Raw genomic sequence first — 19,436 nt, forward strand, 5'->3', positions numbered from 1 at the left:
TACGAATGTTGTAAATATTCAGTGTACGTATTTTGATACAGTATAAACCAAAAAATAAAAATATTACTCTACTGGATGGATGTAGATTTGATCATTAAACAGATTGTAAGTCATTTCAAATAAAGCTGAAAATTGGTAACTTGGGCTTTATGCAAATAACAGTAAACAAACTTGTAGACTACTTTTATTTATTACAACAAAACCCTTTACAAAGAACAATAATAGTTTCAACAGAAAAGGGAGTTTGAAAGCAGAGATATTGGGCAGAACACGGAAATGGTTAAATTAAATTACTGCAAACAGCAAGTGTTTATTAGCCAATAACTAAATTAACCAATAGCTGTAAAACAAATGGTAAATTTTAATCCACCCCACACTGAGGAAGCATTCCTTCTTAACTTGCGCTCCAGTTCGGTTATGAAGGAGAATCATGTATTTAGACATGAAATCACTGATTAAGAGTTAGGTAAGAAGGCCATGCTGGGCAGCTCTGTTGTGTGTCATCCTCCTGGTGTACAGCTTAACAGGAAAGTGTGGCTCAGGGTCTTGGACCCAAGCACTACTACTGGAAGTAGGAAGATCTGCTATCTTATAAGTTGTGTTCTGGAGCCTGAGTTTGCCCTTACATTTTAGAGTATATACAAATCCATTCAGCCCACAGACTTTCATCTGTTAACCAGTTTCAACTACTCCTCTGTACAGCTCCAAGCAGAGAGGGAGAGTCGTGAGGAACAAGTCCGTCATCGAAGGGTTAACTACATTTATGAGATTTCAAAAGGTATTTGAAAGCCGTTCACACGGGGCAACCGAAGTGTGTGTTTACGTCACACGTTGCCTGGAGCACTGTGCGGTTTACAAGGGTAACACCCTTCCATAATGACGACCATTACTGCGTTTGTGTGCTCTCCCATGACCCACAAAAGAATCGGAGTGAACATTCACCATTTTTTCCAACTCCTGTGACCCCACCCACTGGCACAAATACTGCTCTGATAAATACAAAGTTATCTCTGCTCAATAACAGATCAAAAGTGTACTACAGCAAGTAACTAGCTAAAGAACATGTATAAATTAAACACGAGGAAAACACTGAGTAACTCCAGGACTGGACCTCACATAATCCTGTGTGTCACTCCAGGGTCATCTTAAAGTCCTTCATGTATAAAACAGTGGATTAGGACTGAGGCCTGACACAGGTAAGCAAACTGACAGCAAGTCTGACTTACACCTATTGGAGAGGAGCTCTTGATAGAAATGATCACAAAAGCTGAGGGCTAAAGCAAATGACTGCTTTTAAAGCAGGTTTGTCTGAATGCCTCAGGAATTCTATCAACCAGAGATGCATGAAGCCCCTGTGTCCTGGCAAGGATCAAATACTGAACATCAGTGCTGCCTGGAAGAAGGATGAGAGAGAGAGAGAGAGAGAGAGAGAGAGAGAAAAAAAAAAAAAAAAAAAGACAGAATGCGAGTGTGGAATGGTCCGTCTGCTCCCCTCCCCCGTGTGCTGCAAGGCAGGCGTGGTTGGAGGTGCGGCAGCATGGAGCTGGGGCCAACTCAGGCTCTCGGCACCAGTCGCGTGGCTACGAGCTCTCCAGAGCGTCCAGCACCTTCATAATCTGCTGTTTAATGGCTTTAGTGGCATCGCCTGCATTTGGTATCAAATACCTGCAGAGAAGACATCAGGCACAGTGGAATCATTTACTCATGCACAAATGCATCAAAAAAATAATAAAATCGCATTGAGGTTTTTCACACCGATTCATTTGTACATGTTTTGAGTAACCAGAGAAGGGTAGAAATTTAGGAAGTGTCATAAACCCTTTTTAGACCTCTCTGTCAACATATCTCGAAAGTGTAGTCAAAACATCCCTATCCAAAAGATGTTTGTGGCTACGGGCACTATGCCGTCCATAAGCATCTTCCCATCTAGGCTGAGCTTCTCCTTCCCCCCGCTGGGCAGATGGTATCTCGCTCTGCCTCTGTGTGGTGGGCCCATCACTGAGGTAGATCTCAACGGTGTATAACGTCATCTGATCTACTCGGACAAAGAACTATATGGTATTTTCCCAGATTGTGGGTGTGTATAAAGGACTAAAATGGTCTTTAAAGTGACTTAAAATAGACGGAAAGTACAAGGCATATTGGGCTTAGTGTTCAATCTTAGCGTCAAGTCTTTACCTTTCTACAGCCACGATCTCCACGCCAGCTACATTGTTGTTGCCAAACTTGAATGTAATGAGCTCGGGGTGCTTTTTCTTTGAGGTGATCTTCACCACGGAACTCAGGGCCTGCCGGGACTGGATGTAAGCGAAACCTTTGCGGGAGGCGATCTCCCTCAGACAGTACATGTGCGTGGCTGTAATCAGGAGGTGACTGCAAAAGGCAAAACGAATAAGGCTCTTAAACAAATGTGACCACTGATTGAACCCCATAGAGGCTGACTCACCCACTGCATTCTTGTTAATGATATTTTTTTTAAAAAAACAAACACCACACAACACCACCGGACAGGGAGGATTTCTATCACTTCTCCAGGTGCAGCCACAAGAAAACAGTGCTCAGACCATGTAATCAAGCTCTTGTAATGAGCCTCCAGCCTGTACATCTGTGGTATAAGGGGACCAGGAGCTCATTTATGCACAGAGGGCTTGGATAATCTGACAGGTTCCTTACCCCGAGTGAACTAAGAATGGAGATCAGTGCATTATCTTCACAATCCAAATGAACAAAAGTACTAAATGTTTGGGATTTTTCTGACTCGCCACCACCCCCTTTGCAGGACTAGGCAACACACACACACACACACACACACACACACACACACACACACACACACACCTTTTGGCAAGAAGTTACCAACATTTATCACACTCCATAAGACATGCCATCACAGTGATGAAGATAAAGGCAGAAGGATATTTACGGAGTGAGTGTGATGAGTTGGTACAGTGCCACATGGCATGTATATAGTTATCTAAGGTGTTTCAAGAGCATTGTGTACAGAGTTCAGACGTGAATCCCATTTTAAACATCTGTCCGATGCATGTTCTGTGGATAACTTGTAGGTTAGTAAATTTTGGTAATACTATAATTTAAAATCATACCTATTTCTACCAAGGAGCAGGATAGGGAGATTCATCCATTGCTGGAGATCATCACACTCTTTGGAGAAGGGGATTTAAATTACATTTAGGTAACTGACAGGTGGGTGGACATTTTGATGCCTAAATATGTTAGTATTTAGTGGGATAGCTAGTGTTCAAATTGTTGTGTCAGTTGTACTCTTATTTACTGGGAGGATATTGGATTTGATCAACTGATAGAGCAGTCTGTCAACTTTCTATAGTCTGAATAGTTTAATTATGAGGATGGGTTTTGTAAGAATGGCATCTGCATATAAGATGACATTGGACTGGGTGTCCTTGTCTAGCGCCTTTTGTAGTGTGAAAAGTGAAAAGTAGTGCTTTATAATTAAATTCGTGTTTACTGTGGCCATAGGTGAACTATAAAATTTTTAGCCATTGTAAAAATTATTCTCCAAATCCAAGTCTATGTAGTGCAGCAAATATGAATTTTCAGATGACTGTCAAAGGATTTATTTCCATAAAATGTAACTGTGTAACTGTAGCTGTTTGTGATTTTTAATGGGATGCATAGATGAGCATATTGAGCAGTCTGCACATGTTTGTGTATGAACGTCTACCTTTGATGGAACCCATTTAAATGGGATGGATTAAGTATGGGATCAGTGTTTCTATTTTGTTTGCAAGAGCCTTGCTTGTATTGTAGTATCAACATTATGGAGGGATAGAGGTCTGAAACAGAGGGCAGAATGGGGTCTTTGTTTGGTTTGAGATGAATAAATAGTAGCCATATTCATATCTGTGGATAATCTCATATGTTTGATATCTGTTGTTAATCTCTTAAAGAGTAGAGCCAATATGGGGCAGAAATGTTGGTAGAACTCAGCAGGGAAGTCACATGGTCATGGGGCTTTAATCCCTAAATCATATGTCTAATAACAAAGACATTAATCTAAGGATATTGGATCATCTAATGTATGTTTTTGTTCTTCAGTTAAATCTTTGTAGGTTAACACCGAGGAGAGTGCTAATGTCATCCAATTGTGTGTCATGGTCTGATGAATATAGCTTTTAGTTATCATTTCTTCTGGTGTCTCTATAATTCTTCCTTTCTGAGTCTTTCATTACTGGAATTGCTTTTTCCTTGTTTTGTTTAATAGGATTTGATAAGAATTTTCCTGATTTATTACAATATTCAAATGTATATGTCTCAGTAGTAGTCTCAATACAGTTTTCTTATTTATAAGTTTGCTCATCTGGAATATGAGCATGTCGTCTGAAATCTCATCTACGTAATACGTAATCTCAATTCATTTTTAGCTTCATCTTCGGCATTGTTTGCCGTTATGCTTTCTAGGACTTTAACTTTTTTGCTCCAATTCAGATTCTTTTTCAGCATTTTTTATTTTCTTTATATGTGGAACAAGATATGATATAGCTTTCCCACTTTCCCATAATCATGCTGAAGTGGTTACTGGAGAATCATTCATTTCTAGGAAGCATGCCCACTCTCTTTTATCACAAGCGTCACTGAGCAAGGCTATGTTGAAGCACGATCTAAAAGGACTGTAGGTTCCCGATGCATGTGGTATGCCTTTAGCCTACTGCAGCACTTCCCCATTACAGTCCACCATTCTACCCCATTTTAAAAACCACAACCATCAACCCAGTCCCGAATGAACTCATCAGGCTATGCATGAAGGGCCATGACTCCATCAGGCTTACACCCACAGTGATGAAGTGCTTTGAGATTTTAGCTCATATTAAAAGCAATCTTTCTAGCACTTTGGACCGCCATCTGTTTGCCTACGGCACAAACAAATCTGCGGATGACGCCGTCTCCCTGGCAATGCGCCTGGACAGAATGAACAGCTGTCAGAAAGCTGTTTGTTGACTTTAGCTCCACCTTCAACACCAACATCCCCACCAGACTGGTCTCCAAACTAAGCAATCTTGGAATGTCGCATGCAACTGGATTATTGACTTTCTGTTAGGATGGGTGACCAGACGTCCCTCTCCCTCAGTCAGTACAGGATGCGGCGTTCTCTCATGCATGCTCTACTCACTGTACATATACGACTGCACTGTAAAAAACAGCTCCAAAACCAACAGCTATCTGCAAAATCACCAACAATGGTGAAGGACCATATAGGGAGGATGTGAAGCTCCTTCTGAGGTGCCCTGCCAACAGCCTCGTCTTTAACTTTAGTAAACACCAAGGGGTTGACCGTTGACCTTTGGAGAGGGAGCAGAGTGGCCGCACCGCTAAGCATTGAGGGGACGACGGTGGAAAATGTGACAACTCACATAATGTGACAATTTCACATATTGTCAAAATGGCCAAGCGATGCCTACAGATGTGATTCCACTGTGGAGAGCATCCTGAACGGCTGCACCATGGTTTGGTATGGCAATGCCACGACTGCTGAACACAAAGCACTGTAGAAGGTGGTGAACACACATCACATCCACTGCTCTCCCACGCATTCAGGACATCTACAGCAAGAGATGTCTGAGGAAAAACAGCAACATCTCTCCTGATCCCACACACCCCCAGCAATTTCCTTCTGCTATCCAGGAAGAGGTGCGAGAACACCTGCGCTAGAAACACCAGGCTCAAGAACAGTTTTTACCCATGACCTGTTAAACTGAGGTCACCAGTAATATCAACAAGAACAAACACACTCAGTACAGCCCTTCACAGATCTAAACCCCTGATCCTACCAGTTTACCCAACACTAAACTCAGGGACCTATATGCACAATGCACTTAATCAGAACACTCTATATTTGAATATTCAAACTAATGTGCACTGTGCACTTCTTAACATAAAATCTGTGATGCAATTACAACACTACCATAAATATACACACACGACTTGGCTACCTCAACATACAGTTCACTCCAATTTAAATATACTAGGCTGTATTCACTCATACATATTTACATTTTTAAATTTCTTACCAAAGTCTGCACTAACTCTACCTCTAGCTCCTGCATATACAGTGTATAGCTAATATACCTACTGTCTATTGTGTATTTATTAGCTACACACCTACTGTTGTGTGTCTTTACTCTATTGTTTTATTATCTGTTTTGTATAACTACACTAGAGTGATAGCTCAACACTGTTCCATTATACTGTACAACCATGTATTGTTAAAAAGACAAAATGGTATAACTTTATATTGGTATAAAGCTGAAATTAATCTTCCTGTAAAAGATAAATATCTAAATTTAGTCTGGCAAAGCGGTTGAACACCTTCAATTGTTTTTGGTTTGTTGGTTTTTTTTTATACCACGGATGTTCCATGTTATGAACTTTGACGGTGACACGTTAGAGTGTTATTAGTAGCAGGGTGAGTCAGCATTCTGATTCCAGGGTGTGTATGTGTGGGTATGTGTTGTTGTGTTTCTGAATGTGTGTGCGTGTTGTAGAGAGCAATTCTAGGTTCCTTTGTTGGTGTTTTCACAATTAGATGAGGACAGAAGGCAGTTACGACATGGGACATCTACAAAGCCTTACATATTTACGCAAACAGGCTAACAGGAGGAAGCATGTAAAACAAAGACAAATGGAAAGCAGCAGACCTGTAACATATTTGGTGTGAATATTTAGGTCATTTTGCATTTGATAGAAAATATACAAAAATGTATTCTTAATATAGCCATGGAGCATGTTCCCCCGCCCCCCGCCCTCGCCCCTATACGTGTGGAGCTTGTAGGGCTTCGCGCGTGTTCCCACACGCCTAGCCCACCTGGGGAACATGTGTCCTGTCTCTTTCACTTCATTGCAAGGGACATGGTGCTTCACGTCCGGCTTGTTAATCCACGTCTGAATGTTCACGACCTCCTTGCGGTCATCGTCCGACATCGAAGAACTGTCGATCTCATCTGGGGAGAAACAAAGAGGAGTGGCTATAAAAGAACCGACATGATAGTTGAGTTGGTTAATGTTTGACATGGCAGGTCTTAACAATAGGTCTTAAACAATAAAACCCGAATTGCATCAAACATCAGCAACATAGACAGAAAATAAATATGCATCATCTGTATATGTAGATCTCATATATAAAGCTTGTGTTCTCGTTTTGCTCTTGGGCAGCACATATTCCATACACGCAAGTGGGCGTCGAGGCTGCAGACATGTAACCATGCAGGTGCTGTCCTTCAGCACGTTAGTAAGCACGTGCAAGGTGACCTTAAGGTACCACAGCTCTACCGCTGCAGTAAGATCACTGCTTGGCTACCTTGATTCGATGTAATGAACGCAGGAGTACCAGATTCCCCATTAGAACACACCATTTACATGCAAGGGGTCACGTATCTTCTGGTGTGCTTACCCGTGTCATACTCCTCTTCGTCGCCAATGCTAAAGACAGGTTTCACACCCCGGTAGGGTTTACCTACTCTGTCACTACTGCTCACATGCCTGTAGGAAGACAGGAGGGTGTGTATGGGAGAGTCTTGCAGTGTGATGAACACAAATGTCTGAAAAACAAATACCCTTCCCCTGGTGCTACAATTAAAAAACCATCATCAACAACAACAACAACAACATCATCAAATGGTAGGACACATTTGCAAATGGCAGCAGCACATGGCCTTATCTAGCACTAGAAATAGCAGAGAGTAGTGTTAGTTGAAAAGAGAGGCAGATTAAAACTGCAGCAATATCTGAGATGATGACCAAAGTGTGGTGGAGAGGGCCACTGAGATCCATGTGCATAAGCAGGCAGCACAGTTCAGTTCTGAAATTTGCTCGGTTCTGAACACCTGACCATCCACCGCTCTGGTCATGATCCAGTCGCCATCGGCCCTGACCGAGGAGCCGAATAGGAAAGTCCTCAGAGCTCGGAGTGCAAGACCATCAGAACCTCTGGTTGGTGCAAAACGCAGAGAGGGAGCAGCCAGAGTCAGGCATGATGGCACTTGGGTCTACAAGGAAGCTTGTTGCAGCATGTCACGGATTCGGGAGAACTGCCGTCCTCCTAAACGCACGTCTGAGCCTCACTGGCAAAGCATGTGCACATCACACAACCTCAGCAACCCAGCTCAGAGAAGTGGGAAATGTTCCATCTCTGCTTATGTTAGGACTATAATGCTTTAATGAATGCACAAGTGTTAGTGTGCTTCAAAGTGCATGCGCAAGTGAGGGGCTCTACTGGACTGGAGGCTTGGGCTGTGCCCTGCCCTGGCCTCCTCTGTAGTTAGTTAGGTGAGGCAGGACCACCTTGGTTGGCAATGCAGAGGGCACCGGTGGCACTCAAGCTGAAGATAGTCAGTCGGCACCAGGTTCTTACCGATCAAGTATCCCCTTCTCTGGCCAGGGCAGTGTGAAAGACATTCTAGTGTGGAATAACAGGGCACGGGTAGGGGGCAAGTAGTGTTAACAACACACAGGGCTGGCAGGAAATTAAACACAAATCAGAAAATAATCAAATTGATTAGAATTGATTATTTGTAACAATATGATGATCATAAATTTACCCCACTGCTGCACTGTCACAGTAAAGGGAAAAGAAAGGCAAGATGATTATAGTGTTAAAATATTTAAAAGACCCAGGGAACCCAGTACAAGGGATCAAAAATTTTTAGAGCAGAAAGGGGATAAAACACTACTCAAAAACCAATCAAACTGGCTCATCAGGCCTAAATGAGAAATGGTATTGGCATGCTCTTAATATTCCAATAAGCACTCTCCATTGAGGTCCTGCTATCACAGACTACAAGGCTGACTATGCTACTTGAGCAGAGCAAAATATAACGGAACAATCAGGAAGAATCAGTTATACATCCGTACACGTATGAACCTACAGACGAGGATAATGAGGCACATAATTCTGGAATTCAGGCACCAGGTAAGCCTCCCTCACAGGTGCTGACAGAAACTTGAAACTCACCGTTCTATCAGGACGAAAATAAAACTAAAGGCACAGGCACAAATGGCTAGCTCAGTGGACAGCAAAACACTGCAGAGACTGGGTTGCAAAACACCTGAGTCTAACTATTAAAAAGGTAGTTGGTACTAATGTCAGTGTCTAATTGATGCCAGCTAATACTGGATACCTGGGGTCACCAAGATTTGTGCAAGACCATGTAATTTAGAAAATCAAATTTAAGTCTGCACAGTTTTGACATTACCATTGACATTTCAGTTTTGCCTTTATAAGAACCATCCCAATGATGCAAATTGTACTATGGATGCAAATTGTACATTTGGTTACAGTAAAACTTAAACCTTTACCCAGCATAAATATGATCCATTTAACATCAATAGGGGAGAAATTCTCGCAAAAAATAAATCAGCCATTTACTGGAATTTGGAACATTTACGTTACCCACTTTATCTATGTGCTTTGTGTGCCCATAAGAGGAAAATTGACCTAATTAGAAAGACTGAGGTTCCCTGGGTCTTTAAAAACCCTTTCTCAGATAAGAGAGAGAAAGTAGGGCACAACTGGGAACAGTGATGATGTGTTGGGATTAGGAGAGATAAACGTAAGGTGCTCACCTGTCCACTGGTGTGGAAGTGTTCTCAATAAAGCTAATGACCTTCTCTTTTACATTAACTGACTTGGACTTGAGGGCAAAAGTCATTTTGTTGACCAAGGATTTGACACCTTTGCCATCTCCTGTGTTATTCAGGTCCCCCTGTATGAAGGAAAGAAAAACAACAAGTTATAACATTTCAAATGCATTGGGGGAAAAACAACATTTGTAGATGTTCGACATGTAATGTCCAGGAGAGGGTGCCAAATTTGCGATTAAATAAATAAATAAATAAATAAAAATCTCAACCGGTAATGGTATAAAACTAAAGAGATGCTTAACAAAACCACCTAATCAAGACAGCATAATGTACCATAAATGATGACGTTAAACAAAGATAAAGATCCATAGTTGTGTGTTGTGAAGTAGATCGGTCTCTCACACACACACACACACCATACAGACAGAGCTAAACTCACATCCGCTGAGCTGCTTGGGGATCCTGAAGTGCTGACTATCCAGTGGACATAAACATTGTCTGGTCCCTCCACATTGATGTCTGCCAGATGCTGTTGAAGTGCTAGCCATAGACAAAACCCAGCAAAGAGCTCTAAATACCAGCCGAACCCAGCAAAGAGCTCTCATCGTCAGTCAAATAGCTTCTATCAACACACAAACACTCAACTTCTCATATGCTGTGAGGGCAGAAGAAATCTTTTCATCCCTGGATCTGATCTGCAGCTTAAATTCATTGACAATGTCTATGATTGTGCTCTTGTTTGTGAACCTGAGACATGTACATGAGAAAATCTTCCCATTTTAAACATAAATGTACACTTTGATGTAATTAAGTGATATACTGTAGCTACTTACCCATAAAACCACCTTTAGCTATGCTGACATATTCTTTGTTTTTCTACAAAAGACAAGACAAACATTGTTAGAACCCAAGATTTGCACCAGAAATAGATCATTTTAGTAAAGCTGTCAGACACTGGTTTAGGTCACAGCAAAGAATCTTTAACACAGCTCAACCAGAGAATCAAAGCAGTCAGGATTTGCTGACCAAACAAAAAGACAGACATTCACACAGCATCGGCCTCAGCGAAAGCACCACAGAGACAATTACCGAGCTGCGAGTCACCCAACTCAGAACTAGCACTAGGATAGCTTGGGTGCCACTACAGGAAGTCCTGACTGCTTTGAAAAAAAAAACAAGAAAAAAAAAAACAAAAAAAAAAAAACCATTTTCACTGGGACCCATGTGGTGGTGAAGTGCCCACTGGCGGCTGCATGCGTCAGACCTGCAGGAAGTGTGCGAGCACCATGTTCATGTACATGTCCTCCTCATCACGCCCACTGCCCATGAAGCACAGGTGCTCGCCGCTGGCCACAGAGCCCGACTCCAGAGACTGCTTCTGGGCCTCCAGCAGAGACTTCACGGACAGCGCAAACTCGGCAGGGTTGTGCAGCATCTGAGGACGAAGGGCAGAAGAGACGCCGTTTTGAGAAGAAAAGTACAAACACACAGTCACGGTGTGATCGGCTATAACCAACGACTGACCGATCTCGTATAGCAGAGACTGTGCTGGTCACATTTACACTTGTTCACCACACGAGGGCAACAGTGGCACAAACACAGCCACTCATGAACAGCACAGGTTCCAATTTTCCTTTGGAAAAATAAAATATTTCTCTTTATTTGGAGGTTTGTGAAAAGAAAAGGTTGTCCTATAACCTAGTGCACATTTTTGTGTCGAGATGCCAAGATGCTCTTCAACTAAATGAAAAGTTGAATAAAAAAAAAAAAACGTTTCTGCATGCCGGCATTTATAATTCTATTCCGTGCACTGAGAACAGTGCAAACACTGCACTGAAAACAAACAAAACTGACAGAACTGAAACACAGTGGTGCAAAAGAAGACAAAAAGAGGTGCATATCACAGGACATGCAGATAGGCAGGAGAACTCTTATACAGAACACTTTCAAATGCACACCGTCCTTCAAGACCAACAGGTTTAAAAATGACTTCTATGGTTCACAGAGTGCACACCTTGCTGTGTGAGAGGACCAGCACAAGACAACCCACCCCACACCCCAGTCCCTTCCACTCTCTTATCCCCAACATAGGCTGCCTACCAGGTCTGAGTCCAGGTGGAAAGCAGTGGAGAGGTGTCCAGCATTGTACTGCTCTGCAGGGCGGCAATCCACCACAAAGAAACGCACCCCCTCCTGGAACCAAGCAGCACAGCGCGCACACGTTAGCTGCACAAACGCCCGCTAGAGTGTTAATCCACATGCTGCGTGCGAGACAAAACCTGATACGAACGTTGCCATCAAATGCAACTGATGTTCACTGAGAACAGGGTATTACTGCAATATTCTGACAAATTTAATGAATACATTAAAAGGAATAAAATTAAAAAAAAAAAAAGCCATTGTGAAGCTATAATTTATTTAACAAAATGCTCCATGAAAGAAAGACCAGCTCAGCCATCCTAGCTCTGCCTTTAGAGTGATAGCTGTTACAGGGGTTTGAGTAGCATTACAGAAATATAGGAATGTAGGGTGTACAAAGGGTGCAGTAGTGCAGAAGGTGTAGGACGCACTGGCTGGAGCTGGTTGGCCTGCAGAATCTCTGGGACAGACACGGGCAGACACAGGGCCTGACTCAGGTCCATATCTTCCTCTTTCAGAGCCACAAGACTGCTGCCAAAAAGGTTCTGGTTCTCCTACACACACACACACACACACACACACACACACACACACACACACACACACACACACACACACACACACACACACACACACACACACACACACACACACACACACACACACACACACAGCAATTCAATATGACCAGGTCTGCCACAGTAATATTAGCAGGCATAATCCTGTTAATCTTTTTTTTTTTTTAGGGAAGTAAACAATACTATAAATGTCTTCCAAGAGTTGAACAAAGGGACACAAACACTGTGCTCACCTTTCTGAGAGAGAGGGGTGTCTTGCTTTGGTAATATTGTGCCAGTGAAAACAGATCCTCAATGTCCTCAGCCTCCAGCGAGGTAGGTGACTGTTCCAGCATTTCTAGACAAGCACGCACGGTGACAGATCAGTACAGCACAACGTGTTAAAACTTCAAACCACACTAAATATGATCGGACCAAGGACTCACTTATGAGCTCGTCTTTACTGTCGCCCTCTTGGGTGAGAATCATGTCTCTAAACAGGCATGAAACACACACACACACACACACACACACACACACACACACACACACACACACACACACACACACACACACACACACACACACACACACACACACACACACACACACACACACACACACACACGACAGTTGCTCAACAGCACAGGCTGTGATGGATGAACCACTCAATACTGAAGCCAAATCAACACGCAACCATGTGCACAGTATATTTCAAACTACTCTGGCCCTGCGGCACACACTTGGCATTGACGAGGATGACAAGCATGAGGAAGAAGATGAGAAAGGGGTCGGCCTGCCGGAAGTAGACGTCCCACAAGGTCTGTGTGACCTCGGGAAGACAGTGGCTGGAGAAGAGGCTGCCCAACTGCAGAGACACAGAGTGGACCAGTTCAATGCACGGGTCAGTACTTGGCAAACCTTCCCAGTAATGTTACATGGCCTCTTCAGTGTATGAGGAGAAGCTGCTCATCACTGTGATGATGGAGAGGAGGAAGGGGCTCTAACCCAGCTCATGGCGTAAGAGTCTGGCGTGATTTTTTTGGTGTCGAGGAAGGAGCAGAGTTCAGGCTCGTGGTACTGGAGGAGGAGTCTGAAAAGGTGGAACGGGCGGCCACTGAGCGTACAGTCCCTATGGCAAGAGAAGCACAGGCATGTCACAGACAGAAAACCACAGGGTCTTTCACATCAGTGCAGGCGAGTGAACACAGGGGCTAGGAAACAGCAGCTGCTTCATAAGCTTGGCACGCCGCTGTAAGCTGAGGCTAGGTCTAGCTACCCTGGCAATGCGACAGACACACACACACACACACACCGAGGGATGTATTTATTCATGATGGCATAGAAGCAGTTGTAGAGGTCACAGCGTAACAGCTGTAGACCCAAAAGGGGCTTAAGGAGGTGCGGCCAGCCAAGGTCAGTGCTGAACTTCACATTGCGGGACTTGCAGTAGAAGGTGATCACCGCCTCCACATCAGAAACCAGGTCCCGGCCCTGCTCCACAGGCAACTCGAGCTGGTCTGTGTACAGGAGTCAGAGGTCACAGGTCAAGGCTACAAGCATGGGCATGGGAAATCCCCTTTCGAATATGGAAAGGGGACAGACAGACAGACAGACAGACAGACAATCATTCCCTCCACATCTGCAGTTTGTACTCTGTCTTGCTTTGGCCCTTGAAGTTGGAACCAGTAAGCAGAGACAGTTGCTTTGCCAGGTTCTCTCCCCGTCACTGGACATGCTACCCTGAGCTCTGGAAAGTCCCTGGACAGAAAGCAGCACACTGAAGCCTGATGGGGGCGGACAAGGCCTGAGCAGGGATTGGCTGACGAGAAGAACACGGTGTGGCTAGAGGCGCCGGGCTTTATCTGCCTGTGCCTTCCGAGTGTCTGAATGCCTTGCTTTCCCAATAATAACATTGCTTGTTCCACCATCATGTTCTTCATTTGGGTTTGGGAAAAATAATCTTCAAATCACTACAGGAACACAAGTTTCAAATATCTAAATTTATCAGAAAGGATTCAGTTATCCCTCTTGTAAATTTGACATGTCCTGTAGGCGAGTATTTAGTGAGCTCATAGAACAAAAAGAGAAGAAAAAAAAAAAAAGGGGGGGGGGGGGGGGGTGTGCATAGGAGATCAAGGAGATGATGAATGTTATTCACCTATAAGCTGCTGACTTCGGTTATGTACGAGTGCCTGTTCTGATAGGTCCAATGTTCCATCCCACGAGGACAGACTGTCTCCTTTCCCCGCCACGTTTAGAGCAATCTGATATGCACAGATACACACACACACACGCACGCACGGTCAAGGATGCTGTGAGGGTGGAAGAGACAGAGCGATGTGGGAGGAGCATGATGTGGACGAGCACGGTGATAGTGAGCTGCTGCAGGAGGCATCTGAATGGGGCCTGATGCAGGAGGCCATAAAGCAACTCCACACAGCACGTCCGGCCTCACTCTGCCCACACAGGCCGATTCAGGTTTCCCCTAATGAGCAGCCAATCAATACGGAGGCTCTCTGTGTCCTTCAGAGAGCAGCTAGGGCTGCCTAATGCCTTTTGGCATCTCTGCTCTGCTCCACATTATACACACATTTCTATCCTGTCATCTCTACATTTACTTCCTATGCAACCATAACGTGTTAAGATCTTAGTGCTGTGTACATACCACACATGCACACACTCACCCACTTACCATCCAAAGCTTGGCCCTTTGAGGAGGCGACAGGTCTTGGATCTGGATAACACCATCCAGCCCAGAGTCAACATCGTCACCTGCAGAATCCAGAGCCTCAGCCAGGTCCTGGTCCCTACACACACACACACACACACACACACACACACACACACACACACACACACACACACACACACACACACACACACACAAAGAGAGGGGGGGAAAAATAAAAAGAAATTTACTAAAACTCATTTAATTAATAAATAAATAAAATTACACAATATACCACAGTACATAATATATAGCATTTTTATTAATGTCAAATTAATAAGTAATCCTTAAGCAAACATATTAAAACAACCCCAAATGAAACAATGTAACTTTTTTTTTTTCTTTCTCTAATCCTGTCAATAGAAGACAGTAGCCCAGCTCAAACCTCCCCGAGAACTGAGTGGAGGACATTCAGGCTAATGAACAGTGGGGCGACAGCTCCTCAGCACGGTCACTGCTTGCACCGGTGTGGCTGTAGGACTCAGTCACAGCGCCCCACAGCCAGCCACACCTCTACAGTCGCACTGCATCACAGCCAGACTGCCCTCAGCAAGCCACACCACCCCACAGTGGGAGCAGGAAGCAGGTAGGTGCCTGGGGAGACACGGTTATGCCCTGCTGTCAACATGAATGAATATGGGCTACTTGTTCTGCATGGAAAAAAAAATGTAAAAGAACTGTTTGCCTGAAGTGCAGATTTAAAGCTATTACTCTGTCACTTTTATGGAAAATCCCATCAGACTAGTCTTGGGAAAATGGCAGAGAGAGCAAAGGGGGGGGGGGGGGGGGAGAAGGAAAGAAATGAGAGAGAGGAAAAAAAAAATCAGCGATTTACTGGCAGACACAAGAAGTAGGTGTTAGAGGATCATACTCTGGTGTGTGAGAACATGCCTGCAGGTCAGGCGCGACGGACATGACGGGTGATGAACCCAAAGCTTTAGCACACGCCTCCCTCAGCTGGGCTCAGTGTTCTAAATCAGCACAAGCCTGACACCATCTGCCACTGGGCACAACAAAACTCCTAACAAAGACACTCTTCCCACACCCTTCTCATCACACACACACATAAAATCTCCCTTTTCTGTTCACACAACAATGTCCGTCACTCACAGTTGACAAAGTGGCTCCACCAGAGCAGCATAACCCCGAGAGCCAACAAAGGAGAAGGCAGCCATTGTAGACCTGAAAAGGGGAAACAGGCAGTCCGTCCCGCAGAGCAGGGAGCTGTGAGAAGCCCAAACAGAGACATACAAAACAGTGCAGCACTGGCTGCATTTCCTGGTCTACCTGAGGAACTGGGGCTTGTTTAAACAAACAGTCACTGTACCTACATGCACATGCACACACGCACACACAGCTGAATGCCATCACTTCCAACATCATTGCCTGATACAGAAGTGCTACACATCCAGACAGGACAGGACATGCAACAGCAGACCAGATAAGGTGGTATTTATTTACCAAACAGATGCTTTAACATCTGATATTTTCTGATTTATACATTAAAAAAAATGGATTAAAAAAAAAGAAAGAAAAAAAAAAAAAAAAGAGAGAGAGGCAACGTGGTTACAGCTCAACAAGAACCGAAACAATACTCATGGTGTCCATTACATTAACTTTTGCACCTGATACAAAATATTTTGCATTGCACTGTGCAGCAGTAAGTCTCTCACTGACAGCTATGGAGGATGAATCTGACTGGTTGTGTGCACCAAAAAACAGAAATCTGAGCCATGTGGATTCAACACAACTATTTGACTGATGAGAGCAATATGACTGAAGTATTCAAAACAGGATCTCCCTTCCCCATGTGCTGGGATGGTTCTCTCTGCAGCAAGTGGAAGTTAAGCTTTTTTGCAGCAGCGAATGGCCTCGAGATTCTTGGGTTCTCAATTAGTTCAATTCAGGTTCTCGAGTTTGGGTTCATGGGTTTTGGAATTCAGGTTACCTGGCACAGCTCCCAAAGTGCAGTCCCATCTTCTTCCCTGTCACTCGACCTTCCATGAAACACCAGCATTAAAGGCATCCACTCCAGAAGCAGACGTCAGTGGTGGAAATCATTTTTCCATTTTGTGATTATTATTACTGGAGTCTGCTTAAGAGTCAAACTGAGCCTGCAAGCTGTTTTGGTTTTTTTTGGCCAAGTTTCATCTGAGATACAGAAAGATAAACTCCTGGGAGCAAGGGTCATTTCATCCATGTACCCATCTCTTTAATCTGTTCGTTTCCCCTCTCTCTCAAAATCATGCATAAACGTTTGAATTCATGTACTGATGACACATATGCCCTTTGTAAGTCAAAAGGTACATGAATAGTCTAATTAATAATGCAAATGTATGTTTTCTGATAACCAGTTAGATTAAGAGTTCTTTGTTCTCAATGATGCAGCGACCTGTATCTTATAAAATTTATGTTCTGTATGTCTCTCCCAAGTCCATTACTGCAACAAATAAATACTAATCTGAGCAACTTGCAATCTCTGCTGATTGTTTTCTACACACTAGACAGCAGAAAATGCACCACCCTTTCCTGACTCATTGTAGCAAAAGATCAATGACTTGGATGCCCTGGTCATTAAGTGCAGATTATCATCTCAAAGAGAAAATAATCTTGGTTAGAATTTGAAGACAGAAAGTAAATCTTAATTCTATCCTGTTAATGACATGCTTTCTCTCTCTCTCACACACACACACACACACACACACTGTTCACTCACTCTCTTCCTCAGCCACCACTCTGTGTTCTACGTGCATACAGAGGCATGCCCGTGTCATCCATATTCAGCAACACTGCAAGGAAATACAAGGATTAGACCACACCTTCTGATAGGCTTCCATAGGCAACTCTTCCACCAATCTCCCCAATTTGCCCATCCATCTCACATTTCAACCACACACTGATTTTAAAATACAAAAGGTTTTAAAGGGGCGTTTCACCAGTTTTCAGTGAAATATGATTCAATTCAAGAAATGCATCATCACTCTGGCTTGAGTACATAAAAACAAAACCACTGTTTAGGAATCACTGACATCAGCTGGTGATGATGCACCTGAATACTTGGAAGTCGGAACTCAGCAAGACAACTGAGCAGATATGCGCCGGAGTCCTCGGTGAAGAGCAAACCACGCGGGTCTCTCGTCCTCCTGGGACGAAATACACTACAACTGAAGGGGAGAAACACTTTCTAAAGAAACTACAGGCGCGTTTTCAGAGAGATTTCACCAAAGCCAAAGCTAAGTAACGAGACAAGACGGACTTCTCCGATAGATCCTAGGTTTGCTGCCACGCAGGCATAGGCAACCACCTGATCGAAACCATAATGGAAAAAAAGTGACCTTTGATACTGGGGACAGGTCGTATTTCTCACCGTGACGCTAAGCATCGATAACAATATATTTAAGAAAGCGATCTGAAGCAAACTCCGCACTCACAACCACGTAGTATAACCAAGGAACATGTTAGGTAGCCAGCTAGCTAAATAATGCAGTAACGCTAACGCTAGCCTGCTAACCTAGTTACATCATCAGATGAAGCTAACAGGCTAACGCCACTTGACAGCTATTAAAAGAGAATATTAGATTATAAAGGCATTATAACGCAAGATTACATTATAAGACTGATAAAGACTGAGACAGCCTCTGCTGACACGAAGAGCACGAAGGTAAATGTTTATGTTGTGGAGTTACAGGCTAAGTTCTCGCAGCTAGCTGGTCTCTTCTAAACCAGGACAGCCGGGTAACACCGCAGGGTCACGTAACATCGCCCTGTGTTTCGAGCTGGCGAAATCATTTCGTTTCAGTGCCTCCATTCGCCACTCCTGGCCTGACTGGACCTGAAAGTGTACTCCCTTACCAGCTGCCTCGGAGACCGTCCTCTGCAGCGTCCGCCATTGCTGGGTTCACGCACACGTCACTCTGCCGTAAATAGCAGCGCGGTGTCGCGAGGAGGGTTTGACACTTGTTGCCACATGAAATGCTGCTTCCATAAACCAGATAAATCGGTGAGCCGAGTGCACGGTAGGATAACCTGGCCTGGTCTACTTGTCCTGATAGCTACTGGAGCTACCAGTGCACGGGTTAAGCACAGGTTAGATTTCTGACCACTACCTGTCAATGAAGGTAAAGGCAACATACCTTTTCACTCAAAAAACAGACTACAGACAAACAGGTGTCGGATCAGGCTGACTGACGTCTATTATATCAGCTTTAGCAGCCAAACCTTGCAATAGAATCATCTTTATTTCAATAACTTTATTTTTTACATTATGTCTACACATGAAAACATCACCAATATTACCACCTTTCCTTAAAAACAAACCAAACCCTAATCTAGAGAGCACTGCTTGTGCACAGTGATGCGTTCCTGGGCTATATTCACACGGAAATCCAAGTTTA

General features: G+C 43.8%; 1 protein-coding gene across 8 annotated transcripts; it reads right to left on the minus strand.

Moving 5' to 3' along the window:
* Nucleotides 1-171: 171 nt before the first annotated feature.
* On the minus strand, nt 172-18,949 carry tbc1d23 (TBC1 domain family, member 23). Of its 8 annotated transcripts, XM_027007711.2 has the most exons (21): nt 18,092-18,206; nt 17,759-17,831; nt 16,153-16,266; nt 15,007-15,121; nt 14,473-14,578; nt 13,627-13,831; nt 13,320-13,443; nt 13,055-13,179; nt 12,758-12,804; nt 12,566-12,669; nt 12,186-12,308; nt 11,716-11,808; nt 10,880-11,050; nt 10,449-10,491; nt 10,055-10,155; nt 9,598-9,737; nt 8,387-8,431; nt 7,427-7,515; nt 6,842-6,977; nt 2,179-2,373; nt 172-1,665 (listed from the first exon to the last, which is right to left on the minus strand). In XM_027007711.2, exons 3-21 carry the CDS (start codon nt 16,215-16,217, stop codon nt 1,581-1,583), a joined length of 2,112 nt encoding a protein of 703 aa, XP_026863512.2. In that variant the 5' UTR covers nt 16,218-16,266; nt 17,759-17,831; nt 18,092-18,206; the 3' UTR covers nt 172-1,580. The 8 variants fall into 8 exon arrangements, with proteins under 8 accessions (XP_026863512.2, XP_026863511.2, XP_026863514.1 ...); XM_027007710.2 differs by having other exon boundaries at nt 17,759-18,206; XM_027007713.2 differs by lacking the exons at nt 16,153-16,266; nt 17,759-17,831; nt 18,092-18,206 and adding an exon at nt 18,895-18,949.
* Between the last annotated feature and the right edge of the window lie 487 nt (nt 18,950-19,436).

The sequence above is a fragment of the Electrophorus electricus genome, chromosome 3, assembly GCF_013358815.1.
Source record: "Electrophorus electricus isolate fEleEle1 chromosome 3, fEleEle1.pri, whole genome shotgun sequence".
Lineage (NCBI taxonomy): Eukaryota > Metazoa > Chordata > Actinopteri > Gymnotiformes > Gymnotidae > Electrophorus > Electrophorus electricus.